At 29.2% G+C, this 26446-nt stretch overlaps 1 protein-coding gene across 4 annotated transcripts in view; it reads left to right on the top strand.

Moving 5' to 3' along the window:
* LOC123272508 (beta-1,4-N-acetylgalactosaminyltransferase bre-4-like) overlaps positions 1-26446 on the top strand; it is a 50018-nt gene that overhangs the window by 21589 nt on the left and 1983 nt on the right. For all 4 annotated transcript variants that reach the window (XM_044739367.1, XM_044739365.1, XM_044739366.1 and 1 more), the window contains 5 exons: positions 11437-11715; positions 22241-22494; positions 22797-23033; positions 25549-25732; positions 25906-26124. In XM_044739367.1, coding sequence (XP_044595302.1) covers positions 11561-11715; positions 22241-22494; positions 22797-23033; positions 25549-25732; positions 25906-26124 — 1049 coding nt within the window. In that variant the 5' untranslated portion in view covers positions 11437-11560. The remainder of the gene's footprint in view (positions 1-11436; positions 11716-22240; positions 22495-22796; positions 23034-25548; positions 25733-25905; positions 26125-26446) is intronic.

The raw sequence follows: 26446 nt of genomic DNA, 5'->3' as shown, positions 1-26446 counted from the left end.
CTGGAGCTCTTTTCTCCAGCTCGTCATTTGTGAAATGTTGTTTTAAAATTATTCATCTATAAGTCCCTTCGCATTTTCATTTATATCACTTTAAATCATTCAATCTATTTATCGGGATTTATTATTCTCCCCCGGCGTAAGGAGTAGTCTTGATTTTTTCATCAACGATTGAAATAAAAGTGCGTTCATTGAGAATGACTAAGCTATCAATCTAGATCAAGAGGATAAAAACATCCATTGTGTGTTGAAAATAACTTTATTCGTTCTTAATTATCGGTATCAATGTAATGAAATCAGAGTATAAATAACAAAAATGAAAGTTATACGGTATTATAATAAATTTGGTTGGTTCCTTCCATTTTATTTGTTCCGATCTCTTTTGTCGTAATGTAATTTTAGAGGCAGCCGAATACATAATTAAATCACTCCGGAAATGCAGGAGCAGTCGGCGTTAAAAATGATATAATATCCTCAAACAATACACAAAAAAGCAAATTTATTCAGGCGCTTTGTCACTCAAACAGACTCTGATTCCGGTCATATGATGTTAACATCCCACAATGTATTTAACATTAAATACCCCGAATGTTCAGTAAATACACACGTTTATATCGTATTAACTGATCGGCATGTATCGCTTCCGGAATATTCACGGTCCAGTGATACACTCGTTTTTCTAACTCGTTGAGAAAAAGGGCAAAAGAATAAGCTATTCTCCGTTCCAGAAGCGCCTTCGTCTGTTGTTCACCCGTGAAATTGAAATTCTATACGGAGAATAACATTTTCCGTGCATTTCAATGAATCAAATATATATATTTATGTCGTAATTCTTGAAATATCTAAACTGCTTTTATTATTCAAAGTTTATTTTAAAAATAAAGTTATAAGTTAAAATATAAATGTAATATGAGTTTTAAACGCCAGTTGAAACTTTCAATGGTGAAACACCAGACAGGTGTGATTAATATAAATACTTAAATTTTATTAACACTAGTTTAGTGAGTTAATAGAACTTCGGGTCGTAAACCTAAATCGATGCAAGAGTTTATTAATTTTAAATTGCCAGCGATAAGGATAAATTATAACAGGCTTGATATTGTACTGGAGTAATTTTATTTCGTAGGATTATGTTGTAAATATTTTCAAACAATTAGATAATACATAGTAACTTTTTAATTAAATTCGGATTTTTCTTTTAATATATTTTCATTGAAATTATAATTTTTTATTGTACTTAAAATTTACGACAGTGACTTTTTTAAATTGTGGATGATAATTATTAATATCAGTTTAGAAAAAAATTTTATAAAATAATTAATTATTTGTTGTTGTAGAATCACTTTCATAAAAAAAAAAATTAAAATGTTTAAAGAATGAAATTTTTCATTTACTCTCTATAGGGCGTCTCCAAGAAGTTTAAACAACAGTAAATGCTAAAGAAAGAAATAAAAAATTATTTCAGTAAGAAGTTCTAGACTAAAACTCAGATGTTATGTAAAAAATTTAAAAGTTAAATACAACAATAATAATATAATAAAAGCACTTTGAATATTCACGAAACCATGTAACGCTGAAGAAATATTTACAGTTTTAGGTAGAATAATATTAAACAAGAAAAAATTTTTTTTATATCGTAGAATTTTATTTAAAGTAAGTGATGAACGTCAAGCAATTAATTTTGCAAGTAAACTTGATATGTTTGTGAGACTCATACTCAAGAAGATAAACTTAGTAGCGTAGAAATTTGCAACGGTGGCTCATCCCGCCGGAAAAGGATGAAGCACATGGAATATCCAATGATCTTATACTCAGTCAAGAGAAGCGAAGCTTTAGAGTTTTCCAGACTGTTGGTTATACAGACGAGGTTAGCTTTGGCTTTTGAGAATAAACGAGGAGAGATGAAACACACCACAATAAAGTTTTACCAATACTGGCTCGTGCTGAAGACACAGACGATAAAATATCGATTGTGAGGAACACAAGAAGGAGTTTAAAGTGTGTACGCCGTAAAACGTCAAATGCAATAGCTAGCTTTCTGCGGATACGATAAAGAAAATTGAGCCATCAGAATCCACGTATATAATGCAGAGATAGAGGAAAAAGTTGGAAAAGCATTTCAGAAAATTAGTTGAAGATCATTCTAGTCGACCGTTTTAGTTGTGTGGAGCCAACTTTTGACACTTGCTAGATATTCTCTCAAGGAACTCCTTATACGCACTTATTGGTGACTTTGAACTTTTATTAATAAGTTCGTTTTTTACGAATAATTATTTTTCTCGCTCTTGTAAACTATCTTTATGCGTCAAAAATGAAATAAAAATAATCAAATAATTTTTTTTTTGGTTTTGAAAAATTGAACTGATTTTTTTTTTTTATAAAAAAATTATCAAGATTTCAATTTAAACAGAAAAATTAAGAGTGAATTTATTAAGCAATAGACAATTTAAATATCGTTCATTATATATTTGATGAAGGTTCTGCCCTATTTTTGACGACATCATTGCGTGAAAACCGAGTAGAACGTCGTCGAGAAGATACGAAGTTACAACCCACTCAAGATCTTTACGACGTCTCGTAAATAAACTATGCATTAAACAATTTTTATTTCCTTTATACTATGCTATGCTACACTATTTTTCGTTTAAAATTTAAAAATTCAACTCTAAATAAAAGCCTGTTTAGTAATCACATTAATTTTAACGCCCCAAATTATGTCACGGGCAATTATGTAACAGAGTTTTTGAAGCAATAAACATCCCCATCCATTAACAAAATAAAAAAATTTTTAATGGCCCTGTAGCCATCAGTTTTTCAATCACACCAGACGAAAAAGAACGGATATTTTTTCCCAATTCAATTTTCTCTTTTGACTTGATTTTTTCCGACCGCAGTTACATTTTTATAACAGCAAAATATTCACAAAGAATTCCCAACAAAAACGTTTTAACAAACTCGTGAAAGAAACAAGATAAAAAAATTCAATTTATTCCACTCGAATCTCTATCCAATTCGGTATACATTAAAAAGCTTTTACAAATACTTGAATTAAACTTCGAAATTTTCCACCAAATTTGATCGCTTTCTGTTTCATTTTAATTCCTTTTATCTCGATACTACCTCCGTCCCGCTATCATGATACCCGACGTCCATGTCTAGATCTGGCAAACGGCCAAATAGCGCTCGCTATAATTCTCGTCGTTCAAAAGTTAAAAAATAAATACTATATGTATAGAGTAGATGGAAAAATGCATATTGGTCCGCAACACACTATCAAATTCAGGAGAAAGCTTTTTGAATGATGCATCGAAATAGAACTTTTTTACGTTATTATGAGTATCTTTAATAATACGCCCATTGTTATCTACATTCTATATATTATCATACACATACAGGCTGTTAACTTTATCTACGAACACTCGACGCTCATGGAACTTTTAATCTCTCATATTTGACAATTTGTGTTGTTATTATTTTTAATCTTCTTTACAATTTTGCAATAGCGCTTGTCCGTGAATAAAAATTCTATTTTTAAACACTCTTTTTATTATTAAGCATTTGCATTAACAAATATTCTACTCTCTCCATAAATTATTATTAATATTTAAATTAATACGGAAAATTATTGAAAATATCCTAGTCGTGCAAAAATTTGTTGATTAGATTTTATTATAAAATTCAAATTAATTCTAATATTGAAAAAAATTTTTCTCCTCCCATCATGAATTTCATATTCACAGAAAACAAGATTATCTCGCGGTGAATTGCAATGAAATGTCGAACTAAACGTCGCAACCACCTCAAAAATTCAAGATTAAATATCCGGCAAATTGACTGCAACGACTTGACAGTGAAGAAGATTTAAAAGGTGATGGTATTTCTGTCAATTTTTATTTTTTTCAAAATCTCCAGACTATTTTGCTAAATTTAAACGTCAGTCACTGAAAAGGCAAATTAAAATCAAATTTTTTATATTCAGTATTTTTATTATTAATATAATAAAATAATCATTCAATATTAATCGATATCCTTCAATCAAAATAATTTAATTAAATACCTGACAATTTCTAATTTAATAAAATCCTTTGAACCGGCAATGAGCGAAATCATCACAAATATTCGTATTGCAATTCAAAATTTAATAAATTGTTTGCATTCATGGAAATTCAGAGTATAAAATCAAATTATTCTATATAATTAAACTATGTCAGTTCAATCAATACTAAAACTGATTATTATCTGAGCCCTGAAATAATGAAATCTTGCTAAAAATAACTTCGATCATAAATATTTAATAATTACATTGAAATTTCAAAAATATATATAAATATATAAAGAAAGAGCGAACATTTTTTTTTCATTAGCCGGTTACAAAGTAATGGAACAATAATTTTTTTTTATCAACGACTGCGCGTGTTTACGACCCTCGAGAGTTTTATTACTACCACCATGTATTACATACACACCATCATCGATAGCATAGATATCGATAGTCACGACGAATGGGATAGAAATAAAAGCGAGTAGAAAATAAAAAATAATATACAACGTTGGACATTGGAATAGAAGCATATAGGCGAAAAAGTTTTGTTAAAATCACAGTTTTTTTTACTTTTATTTTCTATTTTTCATTTCCTATTATCAATATTCGATAATAAATGCACAAATGTGAAAAGTATGTAGTGCTTTATAATTCAATCGCTTAACGTCACACAGCTCGTGTTTATTTAACTGATTAGACGGTGATTGTCAACAAACGCATGGGTTAATCTTTTATTTGCGCGTTTCAATTAAAAATCCATGAAATAGAAAAATAAACGGACAGTGTGGATTACAGTAGAAAAAATAACCGATAAATAGATTTACGTGTTGTTTTTCTTTTAGCGATTCAAAGTGCAAATAACTCTGATAACTCAATACTACAACCGTTTGCATTTTTTAAAATTCATCGATACGCTGATAGTTTATTATAATTTATGATTTATAGCAATGAATTAATTACATAAATAATAAGAAAAGTTACATATGTTTACACAACTAGAATTCTAATCGTAAGCTAAAATCATTCTCGAGTTCAGGTTATGGGCCCAATTTTTGACATTCAAATGAAATTCTTCTTTCTCAATTATGTTCTTTAAAATTTGTTTTCTTTTGAGTTCAAAAGTTTTTGAAAATAAATAGGCTTTATTATATTTAAGCAGCTGAATTTAACAAAAAATTGAAAATTTTCAAAAGTTTAAAGGTCATTATTCTCCACAAAAGTATGCTTGTTATTTGAAAAGTTAGTGCTTTGCATACTTCTCGTAGAAACTGTGGACTCTGAAATAATGCATCAAAATTGTAGCAGTACTTTGCGGAAATGATATAACTTTTGTAATTTGCTGAACAAACTATATTTTTTACCATTTTTTAAAACGAGATCCCACTTAAAGTTTGTCATTTTTCAATAGAATTTTTGAACTATAATAAACTTACATTTTCTGAAAATTATCTTAATTTTTAATAAATGATTTAAAATATTGAACACGGAATTAAAAATTACGCGACAAAAATCATATAATGATTTAAAATTTATTGATTTTAAAGAAAATTTTAAATAATTCGAGAAAAAATTTTTAATTAATCCGAATGTAGTTAGTGAAGAGTTTTTGTTACGAAGCTATCTAAAGAAAATGTGGAAAATGCTCAACGCCGTACAGATAAATGAAGTATTGAATAAAGAATAAATACATAAGGAACTCATTAAATGCGTGACTGTCACGAAGAATGATATTGAAACACTCTTTAATTAGGGCTAATTAGGAACGTCTCGTGGATTAAACATTGTAATGATAAATGAAATGAAAATGCAACAGAAAATAGAAGCAAAACTTTGTTACAGATTTGTTTAATTTTACATTCACAGAACTTTATTCTTTTTTGTAATTAAGCATCAACTTTTTCTGACTTAAAAGCTATTAATTAATTAATTAATTAGCATTGAATTCAATGGAAAAGTTTTTTAAATCGCTTAGTTATTATAATTCTCTCGCATCGAAGCGTTTAATTTTTTATAAATTCTTTTTCTTTCACGGAAACATTATAGATGAATAAATAAAAAATTATTATCAATCAATTTCGATCAATAGTCAATTTAATTATAACGACTAATTAATGCTAACTTTTCCAGGTTACTAAGTTTGCTTAATTAATATTAAATTTTATAATAAACAACAACGATAACTAATTAAAGCTACAGGCGAGTTTAATAATTTATAAAGCGAAATTTAATATAATGAAAAATGGATGAAAGAGAGGATTGATTATTTATGAAATATTTTGAATACGTTAACATCTATCGATAAATATATTAACTTTTTTTTTACTGCATATTTTAATCCTCAAGAAAAAATTGTTGTGAAAAATAAGTTACTTTGTTTATAAATAATAAAATGCTTCAGTAAATTGATAAAATTTTTGACGAACATAATCTTTTTATCCTCAAGTCTTTTTCTTGATTCTATTCATAAATATCTAAAATTCATTCAAACTGAATATTTTAAAACAATAGTGAAACTTCAAAGAGAAAATATTTCTTGAACCAAACATTTTTTTTCAGTCTATATTTATCAATATCATCTCTTAAATTCAGTAAAACCATAATTCGCTTTTCTCTAATACCGCTGAATTTAAACGTTGAATTTCCTTACAATCCTTATAAAAAGCATTAAGCTTTACTCCAACGAGAATTTATGACAAAGACTTAATTCTACGGGCCAGTGTAAAGAATTTCATGCCCTATAAATTCGACGTATAAAATTATAAATAAACAAAAGTGTCCTTACTTTAAACACCACTTTGTAGAATTTAGCGTTCAAGTTTTTCCACAGTACTCATTATAGTACTTAGTGCTCCCGTTTCTCTCCTTTAAAAGTAATTAATTAATAATATTTTCATTATTAATATTTATCCTTTATTCAATGATTTATAATATATGATCAACAATAAACAATAGAAGCTTTCTCCAAACAACTAAAATTAATCCAACCAAACATAAACTTCATTTATTGTTGGATTTTCGTTGGAAGCTCTGGTATTTCGAGCAATTTCTCAATAAGTTTAAAGGTGTTGCAGGAAGCAAAAAGAGAAAGAGGAAGAGGAAGAGGAAGGAGCAAATAGAACTACTATTGCTATATGGCTGTTGGCATCGATACAACACAGAGGAATAGAACGTGCTTTCAAGCACTACTGCAAAAGATTGCGACATCCGTATCCGTGTATTAATTTTCTCTATTTATTAATAAAAATATTTTTAACAAACTTTTCGGTGAAATAAGCCATGAAGGAAAACTTATTAACAAAAAAGTTTAATTTTATGTTTAAGTTTTGGGAAGAAAAATTTGAAATGAAAGACAGTTAATGTGGTCGTTGCCATGACGATGTCTATCGATCTTCTTGCTCTGGTGTTATTTTTCTCTTTCTCTTTCTCTTTTCAGCTTCCTCATCTTCATCCTCTTCCTCTTCCTAACCAGCCACCACTACATGAACAACCCTTCGTCGCATTTCCTATCAACGTGATCTTCGTTACCGTACTATTCTTTTACTTTGTACATCTCGAGGGTATCCGCAAAGACCAAAGAGACTCAGGGAATAAATGCCGATGATTTAGAGCACCACACCGGGTATTTTATCTCCCAGATTATTCATTCGCGGTGCAATGCAGTTTCAGAACTGAATTTATGACATGTATCTTATGGGAAGATCAAGGAATATTTATATTGGGGAGTCAGTTTCTGATTTAATTTATTGATCAAAATCTGAAAGGAACGGTTCTGCAAATGTTAATAAATAAAAGATGTGGAAGTTTTGATTGATTAAAAGTTTAAAAAATTTTTTTAAATAAAAAAAAGTTTGAAAAGTTCAAAATTTTGTTGGGTCGAGAAATTCATACAAACACAATTTTAAATTGAAGATTTCAAAACGGAAGTGAAATTTTGAAGAGAATTTTTTTCAGTGACTTCGTTTTAAATAATATGAAAAAAAATTCAAGTATTAAAAAAAAATTGAATATTTAAAATACATAATCACAACTTTTTATACGGATAAAAATATGATAATAGCAAACTTATCGCATCGTGAAAGCTTTTAAGGTCTAAAAAATTCACAAACTCCCGGTTACAGAGTTGTAGTACTTTATACTAAAAAAAAAACAGTACAAAAAACGAACAGAAATATATAGGTTGATGGCACTGATAACAATAACAGCAATATTAAATCGTGATCAAGGCTGTTTATCTATCGGAAGTCATGACTCTGATTAGGTGAATTATTTGGAGCAGAATTAGAATTTTCAAGTGGCCTACATAATAATAACATAACAATTACCATCTTTACGAGGGTATAATAGAACGTTTGATGATAATTGTACCATGCATATTTTATAAATTTAATAAATCTTAGATTACATGAAAAGTTGGCACGCGTTCAAAAGGCACAGTCATGCTATCAAGATTATAGACTGCGATAATGATTTTTACTAATCGATTAGATTGTAAAAAAATCTACCAGAAACTTCAAGGATTTGTTTATAATTAATAAGAATAATAACCGACAAAAAAAAAAAAAAATATTGACGTTTTGTGAAAAATTCAATAATTCAAAATTAACTTTGATTAATTCTGAATGTCAACGGAAGAATCAATTTTTTATTGATGTAGCGCTCGTGAACCATCTCACCAGTTTTCCTCTGAATCAATAATATTTAATGAAAATTTTTTACCGAGCTTCAATAAAAGAAGCGACATCGTGTTGACAATCGAGCAATTTGTACGAAAGGTCGAAAGTTCGATTCCGCCCCGAGGTCTTTATTTCAAAATTTAATTTTCTTGCGACATTTGGACATCTAAAGTTGTTTATCATCCTAGCCTAGATTTATTATTAAATTTTTTTAAGTAAATTTGAATAAAAAATTTTCATTATTTTATAGAAAAATTCAATTCTTGGTGACCAAAAAAGACCATTGATTATTCAAAGCTGAAAGTATGTTAATAAATTAAATTTCCTCGTGAATTGGTCACGGTCTTTTGGTCCAGCCAGAATAACTTATTGATCTTCTGCCTCTCAGCCGTTTGACCTAGAAAGGATTTTAGCGAATTTAAAACTCTAAATATTTATCATGCATCGCAGTGGCTGAGCGTAACAACTAAGCAAACGTGTTGTACAATTAAAATAAAATAGAAAAAGTTTGATTGAAATGAAATAGAAATCCGAATCAATAAAGTGGTTTCGTAATATTTAAATTTTTTAGACGGTTTGAATTGCAAAAGACTTAATTAATTCGTGACCAATATTCATGCCACTAAGCTCTCAATAGATAGATAGGTACATACATAGATATTTACACTTTACATATATCATATGCATTTATAAATAAATAAATATAGAATACAGGAAAGCACAATCACGTTGTCGAGTACAACGCACATAATACTGTAAATATATGTGCATATACATATGTATATATATAAAGTTAATTTATAGTGCCTACGCAATTGATCGATGGACGAGCAGTTTTTCCTTTCATTTCCATCTCTATAACTCAACTGTACTGCTGCAACTAAATTTTTTCTGTCGTCCAATATCCGACGATTTTCACTGGTCCGTAAACTCAACAGCGCACATACCACTGCATTGTGTATATATATATGTTTCTCGTTTTACTTTGCTCTGCATAAACTCACGATTTCGAGTTGAAATAAATACAGTCAGACTCAGTATTGTTAAATAAAAGAGAGAATAGAGAAAAAAAATCTTTGGAAAAAATAAAAGGAAAGTTACGAACTAGACTGAAATTCACTGCTCGCGACAGAAAATTCTGACAGTCCAAGTTAAAAGGAGAAAAAACGAAATTTCTTGTTTTTCATCTAAACCCTAGAATTGAAGACTGGTAAAGCTCTTTCGGTTGGCTTTTTGACCCGATGTTTTTTATGTGATGCGACATCATCTCTAAGAGCTAAAAGCACTATTTTCGGTTGAATCAACTGAATTTTTATGACAAAGCCGAAAAAATCTATTTTATGTCAACTGAGTATTTTTCCGAGATTTAGCGATACTGAAAATAAATAAATAAAAATCGGCGATCAATCAAAATGAAATTTAACTATTTTATCGGAAAAAAATGTTCTCTAGAACGCTTTTTTGTCAAGTTTTTTATTTTATTCAATTATTGGTTGTCTGCTGTGATTTTTAAAGTAATTTTGTTAAACGCGATATTTATTTACATTTTATAAAGATATTTACACTCGAATTATGTATTTGAGATTTCACCACGTGTTTCCCCAGAAGCTAGGATTAAATTTGCATACCGTGGAGATTCTCGTATGAAAGGCAAATATTCTCGGTACGGGGATAAGCATTTACCATCAGCGACACTCAACAGCCACCGAATAATATTACCGAGGCTCTACCTCTGCATTTTAATTGTCTCTTTAAAAGAATAATAATATTTAACGTTTAAAAAATACAGTACTAGGTTCCTTCTCAAGTAGTTACTTTCTCAGCCAAATTGATAAATATTCACCTCTACTTTCGTCACTATTAATTAAATATAATTGCCCACTTTATTTTTATTTATTACGGACACGGTTTATTTTGTTCATTTTTTTCTTTTATATTTAAATGTAAGAAAAGTCTATAGATATATTAAAAAAAGACTGAGTCTTGAGAAATATTTTTGAGAGTATATTATTATAATCAAATTCTTGATTAAAAAATATAATTCTCCAAAATTATCAATAATTTCGTTTTCTTTTATGAATTTTATATTTCTGATTAAAAGAAAAGGTTTTTCATTTAAAATGTAAAAAATAAAATTTGAATGTAAAAATAAATTTAATTGATTGGAAAAATTAATTTTTCGTCAATTTACATCAAGTACGCGATAATTTTTTTCACCATTTCACAGCAAAAGAGTAGATACGACAATGGATTATTAAAGCACATTAAAGTAACTCTAGCTCACCAGATTATTTTAATAATCCAGACAAATATTCGCAACCCATTTGGTAATTACTGAATTCCTTGAATTCTCCTGCAAATTCTTCAGCTTTTACGTCCGACTAAATTTATTTACGAAACTCCCCTTATTTTTATTCATTCAATCCTTCATCTATTTATTCATTACCCTTCTCAGTCACTTGCTGGCACTTTTATTTTTATTTTATTACTACAAACTTTTGCCATGAAATAAAAGAAAAAAATAAATATACAACGCGGTTGATTTTTATAATCCTTGGCCTAGTACCGTCACGTGACGCAATTTGTCACGCTCTGTACTCGCCGGGTACTTGAGCAATAAAATATCTGGGTGATAAAATCGTAGAGTATTCGAGTTTGACATAATATTTTATATTTTGCCGAAGTAAGCATAACATAGAACCTGTGTTTATTTGTTTGTTTCAGAAAAGCGAGTGATGGGTAAATAGATAATGAAGTGTTGAGTTAAGTATTACTTAAAAAAAATAATGAAGGTGAGGAGACATCACTTCCGCCGATAGGAGGAAGTTATGGTGTCTTACCGGGTGCAATGTCTGTGGCTGCACCCGTGGCAACGTGGCACCGAGCCCACCTTTACAAGGCGCTCGCCTGCGTCGTTATTGTGCTTATCGCGCTCCAATATCTCCTCAGTGGCGCTATAGATGGACACTCTATTGAGACCATGTTTACTATCAATGCTTCCAGGTTCGTAATCATTTTATTTTTGTTTATTGTGAATTAGATTAGAAAATAAATTGCTAGATAGTTTTGCTGCTAAGTGTTCAGTCGGTCGAAAAATAAAATTTTTCTTTTGCATTCAAATTATAAAATTAAATAAAAACTAATCAATAATACGGCTGCCCAATTTTAAAATACAGTAACTGCAAAATTTTTATACTTAAGTTTTTTTAGTATAAAATATTTATATTTAAGTATTTTCTATTCATAAATAAAATTTTTTATCAATTTGGCGCGCAAATATTTTTTAATAAGAAAAATTTTAAAAAATCTTAAAATTGTCAGTTACTGTGTTTTGAAATTGAATATTTTTAGACACAAAAAATTGATATTATTTAATTAAATTAAAAAAAAATTTTACACGTCAAGTTTAACTAATCATCCTTCTAACACACTTTTTAACAAATTCAATTTTTATCATAAACTAGTTAAGTTTATATTTTTTCCTCCCTGTAAAATTTTCCGTATTTTTATTCCACTGTATGTTATTTCAAATAGAGTGTATTTTTATGCTACGCTCAACATAAAAAGGAAAGGTATCACGTCTAGAATAAAGTGGCTTACACACTTTTTATTATACTATCTTAGGATTCTCCTTACAATTTTGTTTTATAAAATATTTCGGGAGTTTTTGCTCCAACCTAGAGATTTTTTATCTGTATCATCACGAAATAAAGAAATATTGCCTAAACTAAACTCATTTTACGTCGCTTCGTTAGACCGCTTCACGCTGATTAACTTTTATCCGATTAAAACATGGTCATAAAGTATTAAACTTTTGGACTGGTCCTTTTTAGTCGAGTAATAATTAATGAACTAAGCCTTCGAAATTAAACCAATTCAAGTTACCGCAATTGAAACTTTAGAACATAAATATAGTAACAATTATAATTATTTTTTTAAATATCTAAACAACTGATAGAATTTATGATGACAAAATTCTGTAGTCAGCGCAGCAAAAATTATTTTATAAATAAAAAAAAGATAAAAATGTCTCGTAATAAATAAAAGGAAACATAGATTTACGATTACGATAAATAATTTTTTAAATAACGACAACTTATTTCTGTAAACTGGCATTTAAATATTAAACATTAAATATCACGTATGTACTCTTGTAAATAAATGTGTCATATATGTACTACTATACGATCGTTGTGTAATTCTCTAGCTTTTACGCGGTATACGAGCATAAGCAAATTAGTCATATCGTTTACATAAATAAAACAAAATAAATATAATAGTTTTGACGATTATTTACCGACAAAAATATACGTTCAGCACGTACGAACAATAAAGAATAATAACACGGCCGCTGGATATAAATTAAACTAATTGCCACTTTTTTAAATATCAAAAACTTTTAAATTACTTGTATTGTTTGTACTTTTTATATTTGTCTATTTTAATTTTTATTTAAATGCTCTGAAAATTTAAAAGCACAGTCGGAAAAAAGTTAATGGCCTTTAATGCAAATAACGTTGTAATTAAATTATAATTAAAATGATAAAATATACGTTATTTTCCATAATTGTGAATTGAATTTAAAAAGTATTTTTCTGGAAGCAAATGATTGAATAGTTAGACGTTTATTTTTCGTGAAAGAAATCTAAAATTCGATCCATGCCGTCAATAAATAACTGAAACCGAACTCAGGTGAGGATTTATTCAGAAATTCATTCTAAATGCTCTCGACATTCTTTTCGTTACCGCTTGTCATCGAGACCAGGATAAAAAGTTCCGTCGTACGTGAGTGATAGCTCGAATCCGTCAAAAAAAAAACAGAACGGGTGAAATGTGAAATATCTCCCGGTTTTCATTTTCAGTCTTCGCTCAAAAAGACGTTAAATAAATAAAATAAAAGACGGTAAAAATTAACGATATGTTTTATGTCGACAACGCAGACTTGCGCGGTATGTTCACCACACCGGAAGGAGGCATCGATCTGCGTGATCCAATTATATGAAATTCTATTACAGCACCGTTGGATGTTGGATGGTGGATGTCCGGCCGATGAAATGCCGACGAAATCTATCGAAATTTAGTCCAGTCTAGCGCCACTTTTGTAACACTCCCGATTAATTTTTATTTATCGTCAACGCGAATAAATCTCCATGGAAAATAGGCGATTTTTTTACTATGCGCTGATAGAAAATCAATCTTGATTCAAGAAACTTTTTTTCTTCAAAACTTGAACTCTTGAAACTAGATATAGATATATTTCTTTCAAGAATTTTTGTCTCTTGGTTCAAGATAGACGATAACATTGATTCAAGATGTTACCGACTTGTGTTAAGAATGCCTTTTTTTTGAGTCATTATTTAATTTATTTATTTCCAAGAAATAATTTTTATTTGGTATAACAATTAAAGACTATTTAGTTTTTGAAATATACTTTGATGAATTATTTTAAGTTTTTTTAAAGATAATGTTATTTTGATTGAAAAACTTAAATGTATCGATTGAAGATAATATAGCTCTTAAGCCAAGAAAATCTAAATCAAGACAATAAATTCTTAAAGCAAAACAATCATTTGTCTTCCAAAATAAATTCTTAGATCAAGAAAATATCTCTTGAGTCAACCTTAATTTTCTATCAGTGTGGAAAACAAAATAATGCCGGGTAAAAAATGATAAATTAGTGGAGAACAATTGGATTTGAATTGGAAAAAAAAAACGGTGGTATACTATACACTTTTGAGTTTGAAATAACTGGAGTCTCGTGGGACATTGTGCCATTAGTTATCGCGGGTTTTACTCTCATGTATGTCGGCGACAATATCCTCGAGTGAGAGAGGCGTAACCTGTGACTTTACACGCCCTCTCGAAAGTGAGATTATATATCTGTATCTGATAAATATAAACATGTAGATAGAGATATGTGAGAGCAGAGAGTAAATGTTTATAAATTGAAAGATAGTCTGTATTGGAAAACGACTAATCCGAATTATTCTGGCCGCGAATCTCCACTGAATCGATCGGACTAATTGGCGTAATTACTTTATCAGGAACTGTTTAAATCAGTGATTATGCTCAAAGGCTTTATTCGCTGGACAATGTATGCACTAAGGGAAATATGCTAAGTAGACGTTTATTCGACACGATTAACACATTTTAGTTTTGATTTTGGATCGAGAGGAAAACTCATTTTAAATTAAGCAGAAAATTTCTTGGATAAAGTCAAATTTGCTTGAACCAAAAACTATTTCTTCGGTCAAAAATTTTTTTACTCAGTTGTCATAAAAAACTTTTTTATTGTAGCGAAAATTTTAGTTATAAATTTTTGGTAAAATGTTGTAGAAATGTTTTTATTTATTTTTCTTTGGAAATTTGATTTTCTATTCAAAAAATTTCAAATTTTCTTTAAGGATTTAAACCATTTAGAAATTATTGTTTTTTGAAGAAATTCACTAATAATTTATACAAACGTTATTATATATTTTATTATCACTCAATAGTTTGAAACGGTAAATTTGAAAGGGAAAAAAATCTTGAAGAAGTTCACCATTTAAGAATAAACGATAAATTTGTTTCCATTAGCGAGATCAGAATAATATTACGATAATCATTAAAAAAGTCACAACTCACTTGAGAATACTTTTCGAATAATATAATAATTGGCAATTAAGAGTTCGATACATTAATCAGTAAAAAAAAATTCCAATCCTCAGTCAAGTAGCAATGTTTAAGTGCTTTGATTTTTAAAACAACTTTTTCCGAGCATGGTAGTCAATTATATATAATAATTCTCAAGGAGAAAATTTTATTATCTTTTATTCAATTGTTCGAGATCTGACACGGATCATAATAACGAATCAATTAATTAATTACTAATTTTTCTAATTAACTTAATAAACTCTCATTATAAAAAATAAAATTTATAAGAGTCAAATTATGATGTAACACGTAATTTAAAAAAAAAAAATTAATATCTTATTACTTTTTCATACAGCAAAAAAAAGATCCTCTGAATAATTCACAATAAAGAAAGTCAACTCTGAGATTTCAGCTTCTGGGCTATTTAAGCTCCGACCGTTTGAATAAATAATTTTATTGGGTTAAAAATTAAATCGATTGTTAATAAATCAATTGAAAATGTAAACCAAAGGTTAATACAAAGATTTACAAGCTAAAAGTAAACAGACAGGTATATTTCTGGCAGTCTTGGCATCGCGTATATCTATTAAATATAAATTGATAAATACAGATATAGATTCAAATATAGACATGAATCTTGATAAAGTCACCCGGTCAACAGATCAATACTCGTGAAAAGATTTTATAATATGATCTAATATGCCTATCTATAATTTTAGATATGTCTTGATATGTCGATTTATTAATTATCAGACCATTTATTAATTATTACTTTAACTGCATTATTGTTTGTCAAAAAGACTTTTGCTCTAATTAATCACAAAATTCAAAACTAAATTACACATTCAAAATCCAAAGACGAAGGAGCCGTAAGACATGAATATAATTCAAGTAAACAGTTAAATTAATTATTTGTAAAGTAAATACATTGTAAGACCGAGTTATATGGAAGAGTTGAGTATAAAGGTGAATGTAATTTACACACAGCATTATTTCAAAGTAAACGAGAATAGAAGACAAGTATCATGTCTTAAAGTACCAGGAGTCTAGGTCGTTAGTGCTGTTGTGTGCTCATACACACAAGCTGTCTAGTTTGCTGGCAACGCGGCATTAAAGCTGCTTAATTCTACTTCATATATGTATATACATACGAAGCAGAGCTTGGTTGTCAACCACTGCTTCTGCTGCTTCTGCTTCTACTTCCAGTAACGTAGGACTGATACGCCGGTTTATACAAACCCTGCTGACTCAAAAGGGGTTATGCCGGTTTAGTCTGTGCAAGTCTTGAGTAAACAGTCGGTCGTCTGATAACTTGCGGAGACTATGATACCAAGCAATATCACCTACCCTTTAGCATATCCAAGTATTCAGATATCTATATCTACGCTATTCCTGTGTTAATACGTTACACCCCGGTTGGTGTGACGATAAACCTACGCCTTGACCAGTTAAGCCAGAAAGCGCCAGTTGCGGTATCACTACAGACAGACTCTGGTGGAACTTGGTGTCTAAGTGTTGCCTTTGAGGTTTCTACGGAATATCTAGAGTAACTTATCCAATAGATAGTTCAGTAAATTGGTCGTTTATATTAACGGATCTAATTAATAATTCTCAGATTAGTTAATTTTATAATAACATACCCGTGAAAAAATTTTCTGATATGACAAAAACTTGATATGCCTATATAAATCAATATCAGAATATTTTTTCAAATGTTCTTTGTTATTCAAGTATAAATCAAACAAGCTTCTCAAATATGAATTTGCGATCCAAGTATTTTCAATTGTATCTCAAAGAATTCGTCAATCTAAAAGTGTATCAACTATCTGGCAAGGTGAAGGAAATATATTTCTATCTATGAAAAAGACATTCTTTGAGCTCACTGTAAAGTCAATAAAAAAGTTACCGAATATTTTCAATGAAATATCAAACTATTCTCTCCATTAAATGTAGAAAAACTATCCCACGACCTAGAGAAAATGAATTTCTACAAAACAGGCCTATTTATCGATCGCTAAAGTTTTTGGAAGATAAAAACGACTTTTAACTGGACTTTTTTCGATTAGACCAATTTCGGTAGAACAATTTTACGCGAGGCGAAATAAATATATTTATGAGAAACCATTGATCCACCCTTAAGATCGCTGAAAGAGCTTCTGGAGCTTACAGTTGGGCGTTACCTTCCGGCGTCGTCAAAGATATAACCGTGCATACAGTATGTACTTATATCATATACATTTGCCACTCGCGCCTCGAGTTTATCCACAATATATTCCCATATATATACAACGCTAAATTTATTTCTCACGAAATATGCAAGCGGAAGTACTGTGAAAAACTTCTTAATAAAGAAGTATAAATTGTGTATACAGCTACAAACTTGATATATAGTATACGAGATATCGACATTCATTAAATTTCGATTTATCCGATCAAATTTATCTGAATAGTACGCAAATGAATATTTTATTTATCCAATGAAAGCGAACTCCATATCTATACATTTCAATCACAGAATAAAAAATTTACTTGAATCAAGTAAATAATTTTGAAGAATTTCATCTTCTTGATTCGAGTAGAAAAATTCTTAAGAAATTTTTCTTGGATCAAGAATTATTTTCTTGAATCGAATTAATTTTTCTTTCAGTGATACTTTCTTTCATTTCTATAATGCACCGAATTAATGGAAGTAAACAGACAGATTATTTGATTAATGCAAATACTAATTATGCTATGTTTGTCTTTACACGCACACCAAAATCATCTTCTTGCGATATTGGATGTTAATAAATGATCAATGCATCGCAAATATTTGTTCGGGTCATTAAATTGCATGTCATTTGATTCAATGTTGGATAATTGATTTGTTGTACTAGTGTAGAATAAATGAATGCTGTTACAATGAGTGAAGTATGCTTGAACATTCAATAATAATGATTGCTATTTTGAAGAGAAATTTTTCAAATCAAGTTTAATATTTAACCGCTTATATTTGGGTTTAATAGATTTATTTCAAATTGAATTCGCTAATTGCCAAAAAAAAATTCTGATTATAATTAAATAATATGAATCCATAGTCGACCGTGGAAAACAATTTGAATATTTGATACTCAGTTGTTATTCAAATATTTATAATTAAATAATATTTTTACGGCCTCCCGTGATGTGAAATTCATGGGTTTGAATGACCTTTTATTAATTAAAATGTTTGTTTAATTATCAAATGAAACGGTTCAGAATACCGAGTAGTATTGAAGCACCCGGATACATTTTCGAAATTGATAATTATTGTTGCTACATCAATTAACTGACCAAGTTACTAATAACTAACGAGTATTATTATCCATCGAAACTCGAGAATTCATAAAGAATAATTTTCTGAAAATCTGAATAAAAGCCGCGCATCAAACAAAGGGTTCGTCCAATTTCCTGTTTTTTAATAATCTACTGGGAATTCCTCGGAAAAAAGAGCAAATTTAAATAAAAAAAAAAAAAAAAAACTATTATCAATTGCTCGCATGAAAAAATAAATAGGGCGGTTCTGTATGGCTATGAAAAAATCTCAATTGATGGAGTTCCTTATGAATAACAAAACCCTCCACTCACAAAGTAAACTATAAAAAAAATTGACCTGAAAATAGTAATCGGGACATGATGTCACGATAAAAAAGTAGATAAAAGCCCGAGGTGAGGACTTGACAGTAAATTCTGACGAATTCATGTAAAATATGAATGGTGAGTAGTGAGGTAGTTGCCTGCAAGGGACGAGTAAAATAAAAATCTCATTCATTATATATTTATTCCATTTTAATACCGACAATTTTTATCACGTCTGTTTGGGTGAAAGCGTTATCAATTAATTCCTTTGATTATACAAATGATTTAAAGTATTACGGTGGAATGGGGGTCACAAATGCTAGATTGGTAGAGCAGGATGTCAATAACGATGGTGATTGCCAACCAAGAGATATTATCGCGTATTTCGTCGACATTTCGGATATTACTAGCAGATAAACCGGATGTGATGGATAATCCAAGTTATTGAATTGATGTTCGGAGAACTGTTAAATGTCTACTTCATATCATTTCAAATTCACATGCTCTCTTTATTTCCAAAAATAGTATATACCTATTTTATTTTTTTTTTTTTTTTATCAATGCGAACAAATATAAATGTGAATAAGCGCTATAAATTATAAATCATGTCCCGTAAAAACCAAATAAAAACTCACGTATGACGCAATAAATTCCGGATGAAATATTAAATAAAAACATCAAGTTAAATAACATAGAGCGTAAAAAGTTTGACAACAAAATTTTTATCAAGAAATTCCCTGGGGATGGAAGGAATAAATCCGTGACCCCGGAAAAGTAAAGACACGACGAGTAAAATGCCCAAGGCTATTTCTGAAAAAACCAATAGCAATAGCAATAGCATTCGACTTAATAGTGAATATAGTATGAGTTAGTTTATAATAAAATGAAATTTCAGTCCTCTGTAACATAGATACACTAAATCGTGGTTGTCTTCGTCTTTTCATTACTCCGCCGTGACTCTCAGCTTTGAGTGATAGCCGTTATAAGCCCTCGGGACTATTTCACTATTATATACTATACGGATCAGCATAAACTTATTCTGAGTTAATTTTACGCTGCGTAAGCGGATTTGAGTACGTTTATTATAATGATGTGGTGGAATTAAACGGAAAAGTCAATACTAGTCATCATTTGTTGTCGTAATTATTATTGATAATGGCTGGTATTTTAATTGAATGATAAACCGTTAATTGCTCTATGCATTTTTGCAAACTCAAATTGTGACTTGTTATTAAAAGAACAATTTTGTAAAAATTACAATAGTAGAAAAATTTATTCGAGAATTTATTGCAATTTTTTGAGACTTTTTAATAAATATTAATTTTTTTTTCTTTTTATCCATTAAGAATAATTTTATCAGAATTTACGAGTTTTTTCGACTTTAAATAAATCTTCGTTCTTGTAATATTAATTAATCGCTTCTGATACGAATAACACAATTTTTAATGAGAACGATAAATCACTACATAAGAATAAACTCTAGTTACAAAGTAATCATGAGGTTACGACCTATTAAAAGTTAAGTGGTAATTTATGAACGTTCCATACTGTCGGAAAAAATATTCATCTGTTCAAATAACTATTAGTTACAACGGTTAAAAATTAAAAGACGGTAATTAGTAAAATTATTACTTTTTTATATACTGACAATGAGCGGAGGTCTAAAAATAAAATTCATTTACTTTACTTAACTTTTTATTCTATTCTACAAGATTACTTTTGGAGTAATTAAACGGACTTTTACTAGCATAAGAAATTTACCAAGTCCTCGGAAGTAATTTATAATTAAAAAATGATTAAATTTTTTTTTCTCATTAAGTCTTACAGAAGCTGAGTACTCGAGTTCGAGGTCAAATTTTTAATGTATTATTTTTTATTATTAATATTAATAAATTCTTAGCTGCGCAATAATGTTAAAAAAATAAATTGAGAGTATCGTTGAAGTTGGAGTAATGCAGGTTATAATGTAGATTGTATATATATATAGTGACATAACAATCATTGGTTTATGGCTAAATAGCAATATAGAACAGAAGGAAACCTATATTGGCAGTAATACCCCCGAGGGGCATCGGCACGCGCGAATTGCACGGTTTCCCGAGTGAATGCACTTGGAATCAACATTTCGCTTACGATATTGTGTGTATAGCTGTGTATATAATTCCTCGTTGCAGTTTGTCGAGCTTTGTGCACGTGCGTATGTGGTTTTACGGGCAGTTGGTACTGTGCCATAATAACGAGTCGACCGGACGTGTCACCGCAAAATTAGCTGGATGATCAGGGTTTCAGTTCACCCAGCTGATGCTCAATGCCAACCAGTTTGTGATCTATTGCCCTAATTAGCAATAATTATTTTACCTTTTTAAGCTTTTAATTAAAGTCAATTTTATTTTTATTTATTTTTAGCTTAATTAATAAAACATCAAACTTTAACAACTCAACTCATTACTCATCGCATGAGTTTTCTCTTGACTCATTTATCATTAATTTATAAAATTTTTTCACGGACTAATTTACCCCAATTGCAGAGTAGAGACCAGACATGAAAAAAATCAATGAACTATAAATATCTATCGAAATAGCCGGGCTAAAGTCCGAAAATAGAAACTGGCTAAACGTTAATTAAAAAAGGTAAAATCGAATCCGGTTAATTTTTGTCACTCGAACTCGAACTCGAGTGTAAAAGTAAATACCAACAGCAACTAGAGCCGTTAAACGTTAATCCACTCTACGGAATAAATTAATCAAGGAAATAGTAAATTCCCGAGTTCGATAATTATCTCAAGTCACGATAAACTAATTATTGAGAATATTCCTCACGTTCTATTTCCTGATACCCGGAGATAGAAACATTACCCCAAAATAATACTCTCCCGTTACGTGTGCAAGAGATATCATCTAAGTAATTTCCAACTAGTCACTAGTTACTATTAATACGCTCAAATTATTTATACTGGCTAATTCAGATGAGTTTTGTTAATTTTACTATTTGTTACTTGATTCAATATTTAATGCACTATAAAAATGCTTCTAGTAAAAAAAAACTTTTTTATTACACGAATTATTATTTATTTATTTAACGCGACTTTTGTTTGAAATTAAAACTTCATTATCTGAATTTAAACTCTTTAAGTTTTTAAATTAAAAAAAGTAAATTTATTGATTTTGAATTATTCATTTCTATTGAACAGTTGTGATAAGTAAAATATTTAAATTTCCAGAATTATAATCCATAAATATTGATATTTCAAAGAAGTTATTGACTAAAATAATAATGATAATTTTGTTATTGTTCCAGATACACAGAACGTTCATTCCGAGGGCATCCGAGAGGTTTGATTATTTACGGTATTACAACAGGAGTACCAACCTATTCGGCAGAGACAAACACGAACTTTACTAAAGAAACAATGCAGCCTGCTGTGGCACCTGAGGATGTCAGCAATGTCTCAAGAACGGAAACTAGTCCAACAAGAAACACAACTTATAATGGACCCAACGTCACTGACTCGTCAGTTATAAAACAATGTCCTCTCATCCCACCTAACCTCGGTAAATAACTTCATTTATTTTACTCTCTAGGAAACAACTCACCAACATAAGTATAAACATTAATAATCAAAAAAAGTTGTTATTTATTAGTAATTGTAAATAAATTGAATGAAACTTACAATAGCTTTTTCATCCGACGTCAGATCAAGAACAATAACTTGAAAATTTTTTAGAGTTACTTTTATATACAACTTAAACATATTTGTTAATACAAAAAAAAAAATTACATGATAGGAAATCTGACTTTTAGACAGATTGAAAACGTTTCAATAACATGAAGTGATGATAATTTTTTTTTACAGCCGGTCCATTAGTTGTCAATAAAACTCCCCCGGAGCTGTCAGTGATCGAGGTGAAATTCACTGACGTGAAACCAGGTGGAAAAGGCTCGCCGTCAAATTGTAAGCCGCGATACAAAGTTGCCATTATAATTCCATACAGAGACCGGCCTCAGCATCTTCAAACGCTTTTATATAACCTTCATCCTATGCTACTTAAGCAGCAGATCGACTATCAAATATTCATCGTTGAGCAAGAAGGTACTCTATCATTAATTTATATAAATTGTAAATTAAAATATGGAAAAAAAAATTCTTGGATTCAATATTCGTCTCTAACAGATAATTTACATATTCATATTTTAATTATTCCCTCAGATGACAATATTTTTTAAATTAACATTTTTAAAAACTGGAATTATAAAAATATTTTTTTTTTCACAAAAAAAAATTTGAATTTACGACTGGTAATTTCAATTCATCACCCGATTAAAATAATCAATGAATGTAAACACGCTGAATAGTTGTAAAAATTCGTTACTCATGAAAATAAAATTAATTGAAATTATTTACGACTGCGATAATGGATTATTTGATAGATAATTAGTTCAAAGTTTATCTATCAATATAAACATAATATTGATATATACATATGTACATGTTTGATGTATGATGGTATTAATACAGTTAATATTAACTAAAATTGTAAAGTTAAACTCCAAAGTACAATAACATAATTTCCCGATGTAATAGCTTCGGGGTGTGATCGCATATTCCTCCAAGTTTATTGTACATACGTATAATATACGAACAAATATAACTATCTTCTATCTTTTGTGCTATAATATTCATGGCATAGATAATATCTGTTTTAAACTTGAGGGACATTATTGTGATAACTTTGCTTGCTTTGTTTATCGAATTTTCAATAGATCCGATGTAGTAATAAAAAGAAAAAAAAATAACTTTATGAGTCAGTACTTGTTATAGATTATAATGTCATATAATTTAAATATTATTTTTTTTTTTAATAATAATACGAACGATCCAAAAGGATTTCTAATTATTTTTCTCCTATTCTCTGTCGGGATAGTTTCGATTCTCGGAAAAGCGAATGTTTGATTTTTCAACCGTAGTAAATTGCTTAAAACTCGCTCGGGCATAAGTATTGTGATAGGTGCTAATGCTGATCAAAGGAAATTGAAAATCTCAGCAATAATAAAATTGGATTACTTTTTTGTTGAAGAAAATTTAGTGTTTAATTTTGAATTTTGACAAAATTTTTATTTTTATTAATTATTAAAGGAAAAATAAATTAGTTAATACGACTCAAGATTGAATTTATAGATAGTTGAAAAATTCGCTAGTATTTTAAATTACTCACACTTAAAGTACATTAAAGATAATCATTTTTACATCTTGTTGAAAACTTCCATATCTTTTAAACTTTCAAGTTCTGTAGGCGAAGCATAAAAGGAAGCAAAACGATTAAAAATATATTGGAAAAATTGTTGATAAGTGAAGAAAAGGAAATGAAAAAAGTTATCGGCAGATTATTATACTCATAAACTGTCTGAAGACGATAAGTTATAATTTATAATGATAATTTTAAAAAAATTAAATCTTGTACAAAAAATGATCAAGTGCAAAATTACTGAAAAATAACATGCGAAAATTCGGGAGTTACTTCGCAATTTCCGAAATAGAGCAGTCGAAAACGTCTTTGATATGAATGAGAAAAAAAGAAAAAAAACCAGGAGTGTATCGAGCAGAAAAGATAAGTGTATAGATATAGACATCATCCATATCTTGGTATGTAAAGCTCAAGTAAGGCGGAAGTGAATACTTGAAGACTCGAGATTCTGCGCTGAAAGCTTCTGCGTCTTCATTGAGACAGTTTATGAGTATATACCTATCGGATTCATGAGGATGAATGTATTGTGAAGAATTTATTAAAGTACCAGGGCATGAATAGCTAAAATTCGATGCAGCGGTATATTGCGTGACCGATTTACCTTTTTACATGAGGTCAAGTTGAATTTTTTTACTCTAATCCATATACCAAACTAACACTTGAGTTTTATTTCTTTCTACCGTGATTTCGCCAAAACGTTATTAAAGAATCTACTATCTAGATTAATCTGATGAATGTGTGGGGAATTAATGTAACTAATTTAGAATGGCATTCAAGAGCGCTGTTCATAAAATTCATTTTTTACAGTCATTAAGAGCAGTCTTAATTCATAGCTACAAAAAAAATTTTTTAATTAATTTATTTCAACTTCTACTTTCTAGTCTTTTGTTCAAGTAAACATTTTAATAACACTAATCTCTTTATTTATCGCCCTCATTAGGATTTATTGCAGTAATTAATCTCTGAAAATTAATCAAACTTTTTTTTATTTTTACAAATATTTATAGACTATTAAAAAAGTGTAAAAATAAACATTCAAAGTTTTTTTTAGTTGACAAATCTTTTTTTTTTGGTTAAACAAGGTTCGAACCGATTTAAAAAAAAAAAAATTTATTTAAAAATTTTTTTTCGAGTTAACATTCAAATATTTATGATTCATTTTACTAGAACGAGATACGGAGATCGACATAATTTTTTGTGCACTATCAGAGTCACTTAAATCGACCCTACCATACCACATAGACCACACCATAAATGTTTATATTTATGAGCTATGAATATGCTATGAATGTTATCTGAAGAAAAAATATAAGAAATAATGGAAAAAAATCAGTAAAATTTTATGTTATGTTTCTGCATTAGGTAACGGGCCATTCAACCGCGCCATGCTGATGAATGTAGGATACGTTGAAGCGCTGAAGGAAAAAACGTTCGATTGTTTTATCTTTCATGATGTTGATTTACTGCCGGAGGACGATAGAAATCTTTATACTTGTCCTGAACAACCACGACACATGTCCGTTGCGGTTGATAAATTTAAATACAGGTACCTTAAGCAATAACTTTACTCTAAGGATTTTTTATTGTTTCAACCTAATATTGATTTTTTCAAGTGTATAAATTTTATTTTCTTTTTTTTATAAATTGTTTGATGGATGACATGATTAATACTGAGCGAAAGATTGAAAAGTTATTGGAGGTAATTTTGAAAAATTGCAGACTGCCATACGCGGATTTATTCGGCGGAGTGTCAGCAATGTCACGAGGTCAGTTCCGGCTGGTAAACGGATTCAGTAATATGTTTTGGGGATGGGGAGGTGAAGATGACGACATGGCGAATCGCATAAAAGCCAAAGGCCTTCATATATCACGCTACCCACCTAATATCGCACGTTACAAGATGCTTTCACATAGAAAGGAAAAAGCTAATCCACGAAGGTAATTTACAACTTTTATTCTTCAACGATAAATCTTTTTTTTTATCAATTTTTTTAAGGATTTTACTCTTGAAAATCAAAAAGTTTATTTATTTTTTTTTTTTTTAAGAAAAATTGATTTATTAATTTTTTATTTTTAATAAAAATTGATTTATTAATTTTTTATTTTTAATTAAAATTGATTTGTTAATTTTTTTTTTTAATAAAAATTGAGTTATATTTTAAAATAAAATTTCTTTTTTTAAATATCAAATTTTTTATGTTTCTAGTTGAATTATTAAATAAAAAAAAATAAAAAATAAAATGTTTCACTACCATACTAA

The sequence above is a fragment of the Cotesia glomerata genome, linkage group LG10 (genome assembly GCF_020080835.1).
Source record: "Cotesia glomerata isolate CgM1 linkage group LG10, MPM_Cglom_v2.3, whole genome shotgun sequence".
Classification (NCBI taxonomy): Eukaryota; Metazoa; Arthropoda; class Insecta; order Hymenoptera; family Braconidae; genus Cotesia; species Cotesia glomerata.
Note: the sequence above shows the minus strand (reverse complement) of the source record. Positions and strands in the feature narration are given on the sequence as shown.